The sequence below is a fragment of the Octopus sinensis genome, linkage group LG8 (genome assembly GCF_006345805.1).
Source record: "Octopus sinensis linkage group LG8, ASM634580v1, whole genome shotgun sequence".
Lineage (NCBI taxonomy): Eukaryota > Metazoa > Mollusca > Cephalopoda > Octopoda > Octopodidae > Octopus > Octopus sinensis.
Window position 1 is genome coordinate 39,071,254 of NC_043004.1, and position 7,353 is coordinate 39,078,606.

Here is a 7,353-nt window from a genome sequence, read left to right on the forward strand (position 1 = left end):
GTCGTGGGACCGGGAGAAATTCTGGAAAACTTCAATAAATCTCGGTACATATTATATATTTATATTCACATTGCTCTTGATATGTGTGAGTGACAGAGGGACAGTGTAAGGTACTTTACGAAGTAACTCAAATCACATGTAGCTGTAGATTATAGCCCACAATCTGGAAAAAAGTGGATAAAATCATTCTCAGGGACATTAATCACATTTCCCTTACTGCAATTCAGGAGAAGGTCGTATTTTCAAGTTTCCCAATTCTTCAAACATCAAAATCCGATGCGCGGGCATATGTGCGTGTCTCTTTACATTGTATGCATATATATTCACACATACATATGAATGTAAGATGGGAGTATGCATATATATATATATATATATATATATATACATATATATAGACAGAGAGTCAGACAGATAGACAGACAGATAGAGAGTCAGACAGACAGACAGACAGACAGAAAGTCAGACAGACAGAGAGTCAGGCAGACAGAGAGTCAGGCAGACAGAGAGTCAGACAGACAGACCGACAGAGAGTCAGACAGACAGACAGAGAGTCAGACAGACAGACAGACAGAGAGTCAGACAGACAGACAGAGAGTCAGAGAGACAGACAGACAGACAGACAGGCAGACATACACACAGATAGATAGATAGATAGATAGATAGATATACATATATGTATATATATATAATATATTCAATTAAATATCGATCATTCGAGTATCAAAACGAGCAGCTTTAAAAAGAGTTTATCCTCATAACGTTGTTTCGGCAATTTCCAAAGAAATGTTTGCGAAATACAATGTTAAATTTATATTTACAAGTGAATTACATTATTATGTATTATGAAGTTATTTGCCAATTAAGCAGAGTAGTAAAGGATTAATGCAATGAACAATTATAACATAAGAACTCAACAATGTAATTAATTCGTTTTTCAGTCCACTCTAATATTTGATGAATCAATTAGCGTAGAACGAAGACTTCACAAATATTACTTGCTAGTGAGTATCTCTCAGCTTGACTGTCTACGCCTTTGTCCATTAGCCTGTCTGCTTCCGTATTTGTATATGATTGTTTGTCTGTGTCAAAAACACACACACATACACATATATACGCACAAAGGTAAATACGCAATATATATATATATATATATAAAATGGCGGTGCCCCAGCATGGCCACAGCTCATAAGCTGAAACTAGAATCAATCAATGTACGTGTATTATATATATATATATAATTATACACACAAAAATAAATACGCATAATATATATATATATATATATATATATACAGACATACCACGAGTAAATAGACATACCATAAAACATCGCTTTATGTTTATTCTCACATATGAAGTTTTATATTTTTTATTAATTGACATTTCTATGTTTCAGGTTCTATAAGTGAATGTTCAATCATGCCATGTAGAAAAGAGGCATTGCACTGTCTGTAATTGAAAGAGGCCCTATTGTGGATCATTTTGAAGATGGACAGAGTAAGCGTAATATTGCAGAAAACCTTGGGATCCTGCTGTCTACACTTAATAGAGTGGTTATACAATTCCCCAGAGAGAGGAAGAAGTTTACATCACCTTACACAGATCAACCAGCGTCCTCTGACAGCAGCCTTCTCTTTTCTAAGAGACGTGTGCAGGATAATCCTCGCTGCAAGATCTCTGACCTAGCAGAACAAGTGGACGTCAGTCCCAGAACAGCTGTCAGGTATCTACACACACTTGGTTACTCTGGCAGAGCCACAAGAAGAAAGTCACTTCTTCGACCATCCAACATCAAGCAGAGCAAAGTTTGGGCCAGTGAGATGGCGGAGAGGCCACTAGCATTTTGGAACACTGTCATATTCTCTGACGAGTCCAGATTTGCTGTATTGCCTGACGGTGATCGAGTATAGGTCTGGAGATTCGTCAATCAAGAGTTTGGTGTGAAAAGATTGCAGTCAACAATGAAACACGGCAGCTATTCTGTGATGCTCTAGGGAGCATTTTGGAGCAATGCTTGATCAAAGACTGTGGAGTGTGAGGGAAACATAAACTCAGATAAATATGTGTCCATATTGCAAAAAGGAGTATTTCCATTCTTCTCCACTGGTGAAATGATTAAAAAAGACTATTTATGGAAGATGAGGCCTCTCGTCACACGGCTGAAATGCGCCAAGATTTGATGGATGAGAATGGCATTTGAAGATTTCCATGGCCAAGCCAGTCACCAGATATGAACTCTATTGAACAACTCTGGGACATTATGGACAGGACACTTCGTATAAAGAACAAGAAAGCATCTTCAAAACCAGATCTTTAGAGATAATACATGAAAGTTGGCAAGAAATTCTGCAAGGGAATATTCATCATCTGTTCAGTAACATGCCTAATAGGGTCCTTGTATTTTGCAATGCAAAGGACAAATCTACTAAATATCAAATATTCAGATTATCATAATTAATGAATATTTTGAATTATAATTTCAGATTTAAATAAATTTTAATGATTATAAGCTAGTCTATTTACTTCTGTCATGTCTGTGCATATGTATAAACATATATATATATATATATGAATGTGTGAGTATGTATGTATGTATATATATATATATATATATATATATATTATATATATATATATGAATGTGTGAGTATGTATATATATATATATATATATATATATATAATAAAGGGTGGAATATAATTAATTTAATAAAATTAATCAATTTCACCTAGTAGATTTGTCGGTATGGAAAAGACCATATTTGGTAAGGGTTATAATAATTATAATTAAGGGTTAAATGCAACAAGTTGCTCAAAACCACATACCGAAAATATTAGAAATAGCAGCCAAAATTGGTCACTATTTCCTCTACTAGTAAAAATTTTGGCTGCTATTTCTAATATTTTCGGTATGTGGTTTTGAGCAACTTGTTGCATTTAACCCTTAATTATAATTATATATATATATATATATATATATATATATAAACAGATAAGTGGCACCAATATTTACTGGAAAATAGCAATCGATACAAATACGACGCTATTGTATAGCTTCACTGCGTATTTACTAGCAAATACGTGTGTATGGAAAAAGCATGAAAAATTTGTCTTGCCTTTAGGAAGAACATTCGATAAATGGACGACCTAGAACCGGATAATGCAGGACCGGTTTCTGACTCTACAAATACGTTTGACAACGTAAATTTGATCAGTCTTATGGGGCTTTATTTTACTGGAAAGTAATACATTTGAAAGAAATAGAAGATAAAAAGAATAAATACAATAAGAATCAATATAAACAGTTAAAGCCAAAAGCAAGCTGTTTTAATTGGATTATGAAAAATAACCGTCAAAGAAATTTTTAAAATGCACACTTACCTTTAAATATATGAATGCATGTCTCTTTTACTGTACTTTTGGAAATAATGTCTCGACTGATGATATGGTAGTCGCATGTGAAATTTCTGGACGGCTGACGATGTTGTTATTCTCAACATTGGTATAGCAAAACTCACATTTTCAATCACATAATGCAAGTTTTGAGGTATCTTTATTTCTTTCATTGACCAACAATTTCGTGTTCCTCACTCTGTTCTGGGTTTGATGCAGTGTATATATCACACCTTCAGAAAATATTTCTCTTCCTGTGAATACTTTTGTGAGATATTTACTCATAGAACACATTCTGGGATACTCAATGTTGTGTGAATAGAAGTTCTGCTTCATAAAAGGCTAACAACTTTGCTTTTGGATATAGACTACACTGTAACAGTGTTATAACATTACCAAAATTAAATCAGTAACAAACTCGTAACAAATTTATATCTCTTCTCAACGATTTCTACCACTGCCTTCACAAATGCAATCGCACAAACCATATTGTACTATTTCTTTATTACCCACTAGGGGCGACACAGAGGGGGACACCAAAAGACATGGGGACATAGAACATTATAATTAAAATTTATGAAAATGAATTGTTAAACAAAAAATGATAAAATGAAAGCGATACCAACGGCCCCATCCGTCAGCATCACTTACCTGTCCTTTGTTTTTCATAGTCACTTGAATGTTCTTTGCCAATACGAATAAATTCCATATCCATTCTTACTCCGAAATACTCATCCATATTTTCCACGAATTCATCGCTCATTCTTATATCTTTCCCCTCCCAATTCTCCCTTTCACACCTCACCATAAACTCACCTATGTTCTTCTTTTCAATCACAGCATACCTAGTCTCACCAACATCATACCATTTATACTCTTCCATTAGACTTTTAACTTCTTTCTGTTCAGTCATAGTACAAATGTACGGCCTGATATCGATTTCAATCTCTTGTGTGTGTGTATTCTTTTTTTTCTTTTGTTTTCTTGTTGGGGGGGAGCGGGTGGGTTCAATGTCTGCATGGATAGGGTGGGACTCAGAGGGTGTGGGTGGTTTTGGGGTAGATTGGTGTTCCATATTATTTTCTTTTCCACGTATTCTTCTCTTCCTCTTATTTCCAGCTTCCTTCCATTTCTGTGTATTCTCTTCCTCTTCTACTGTCTCCTTCTCCTCTGGTTTCTGCTTCTCTCTCTGTGGTTCGAAATCCATTTCTTTCCCTGGGGGAGGGCAGAAGGCTCTTATGTGATCCCTCAGGCCACACTTGTAACAACGTGGAGCCCTGCCCTCCACCCACACTCTCATGATCACGTCTCCCAATCTGATGCTTTCCGTCAGGTCCACCAGTACCTCGGTCTCTGCCTGTACGTTCAGCTCCACTGTTACGCCTCTCCAGCCCTCGGACTTAGCCGAGGCATGGAGAATATCTACTTCCTCCTCGTGGCCGCTGATCACAGCCGCCACAATCCACTCTGCCTCCACGTTTGGTGGCACTCCCTCCACCCTTATTCGTGTAATCCTTCTATTCAAATACGTAGGTAGAAGTGTTACCTTTTCTGACTTCACCGCCTTCGCGCCATCATCCTCGCTGCAGACTCACTTTTAAAATGTACAACTACGGTCCCATACTTGGATCCTCGAGTCAGAAAATTAATTTCCTCCTAAGTTCGTCGCAGGGCTTCCTCTATCCACTGCATGGTTACAACTTCTACCCTCTTCCTTTCGTTTGCGAACACCCTGTAAATAATGGTCCTCCTATCATACCATTCCTTTCTCCTGGGTGTCGGTGCCAGTTCCACCTCACCGCTTTCCATTTTCATGTATTTCTGGTAACTTGGCAACTTGGCCAAGTCGACCCCTTTCTCTTCCGCCTTCTTGGTTACACCGGCATAGGTATAATCCAGCTTCTCGTCCAATTTCCTCGCTACCATTTCTAGCTCCTTCTCAGACGTAGACAAGTCTGACAAAGACTCGAAAACTCCAGCCTTTTCTTCCATCAGCTTCATTGCAATTGCCTGTTCCAGCTCCTCATCTGTCGTGGACAAGTCTGTTAGAGACTCATAGTCCATTTCCTTCTGTCTGACAGACCGAAAACGGCCGCCAAAACAGAAAAAAGTTTAACGCGCCGAACGAGCGAAACGCGAAACCGCATCAACGCCGTTCAGAATTTCCACAACAACAACAACGCTTTTTGTTCTTTTTTACCGAATTTTCAGCAGCCGAAGAAAACACAACCGACCAAATGGCACAAACCATATTGTACTAATTCTTTATTACCCACTAGGGGCGACACAGAGGGGGACACCAAAAGACATGGAGACATAGAACATTATAATTAAAATTTATGAAAATGAATTGTTAAACGAAAAAATGATAAAATGAAAGCGATACCAACGGCCCCATCACGTCGCACTGTCAGTATGCATGCGCTTTTATATGGTTTAGGACAGTTCACTTACTATCCCACAGCGGTGTCAGGATTTCACCACAACATCTCCCCTTTTTGAACTTGACTTTCCTTGGATGTCAATATCAAATTATTTATTATATATTTATTACCACCTCTCCCCCTTCTTTTTTACTACATTCTCCGGAAAGAAATTAGAATATTTTTTCATTTTGACTTGCAAAAGTTCTGTTTGTTTTCTCTTCCTAGTCCATATACTCGTTGGTTCGACTATTCTTTGAGGTACAAGGAAGTCCAAAATGTCATAAAGAAATTCCATTGCTCCTTAATGTCATATTTTTTTGTTCCGTAAACCTTTTTCAGTTGGTTTATATGAATATTTTGTTCCCACGTATGACATTTGACCATGTACGTTATTTTTCCTAAACGCTTACTTATACCTTCATCCCCAACTTTCCTTTCCATTTCTGTATATTTAAAAAAAAACTCCTTGTCACCGATTTTGAAGTATTTTATCTTATTTTCGGTGTTTCTCTCCAGCTTTTCATATTTTCCGGTAGTTATTTATCAAATACTGACCTGACTTTTCTGGCAAACATTAGTTCAGCCGGTGACATACCTGAAATGGTTTTGGGGTTAGGCATTATTAAGTAAACACTTAAGAATTGCGTCAATGCAGTATCAGCTAGTAGCTCATTCCTAGATTTTTTCAGCGCCCTCTTAAGCGTGTCTACGAAACGTTCTGCCAGTCCTTTCGATCTCGGATGGTATGGCTGAGTAGTGAGATGTTTCATGGCATGTATCTTGCAAAACTTTTTTAATTCCTTCAACGTGAAAGTGTCTGGGATGCCATATCGCACAAAAAGATCGTCTAGAAATGCCATTGTTACATTGGATGTTGGCTTCCTACATTTATATTTTTCCGGCCATTTCGCATAACTATCCACAACTATTAGATAATACCTTACATTTAACGGTCATGCGAAGTGTATGCGTAATCTGGGCCAAGGTATGTCAGTCTAGGGTCAAGGCTGAAATTTTATAGGTGGTGCTTTTGTTGCTAGGGCACAACTCCTGCAGACTTTCGCTAATTTTTTAACATCCTGATCCATATTCGGCTAGTAAACGTAGCCCCATATCAGTGCTTTCCTTCTCACGATTCCTAAATGTCCCATGTGGAATTGTTTTAGCATACAATTTTGTAAAGAAACAGGTATTAGAATCCTCTGAACGAACATAAGTACGTCATTACATATCGAATATCATTTCGAAACAGTGTTACGCTCGGCTACATGAGTTTTTGTATTTGTTTCTGATTTCATCATTTTCTTTCATTTTTTTTATGAACACATCCGTCTCTGCTTTATTTTTTATTTCCTCTAAAGAGATAAGTAATCCGCGTACTACGCTTCAGAGTATTTTTTTAAATTTCAACTTCAGGCTTTAATGCTGCTATTACTGTATCCTCTAACGGTTCACTCTATTTAGGTACCAATCTTGACAGCCCATCCGGATGTCTTAATCTTTTCGATGGTAGAAATTCCGACTTAAAGTCA

General features: G+C 37.3%; 1 protein-coding gene across 1 annotated transcript; it reads right to left on the bottom strand.

The window, feature by feature from the left end:
• Positions 1 to 3,699: 3,699 nt before the first annotated feature.
• LOC115214802 (uncharacterized protein K02A2.6-like) lies at positions 3,700 to 6,681 on the bottom strand. The gene is made up of 3 exons (XM_029783833.1): positions 6,417 to 6,681; positions 5,274 to 5,422; positions 3,700 to 3,768 (listed from the first exon to the last, which is right to left on the bottom strand). Exons 1-3 carry the CDS (start codon positions 6,679 to 6,681, stop codon positions 3,700 to 3,702), a joined length of 483 nt encoding a protein of 160 aa, XP_029639693.1.
• Positions 6,682 to 7,353: the final 672 nt, after the last annotated feature.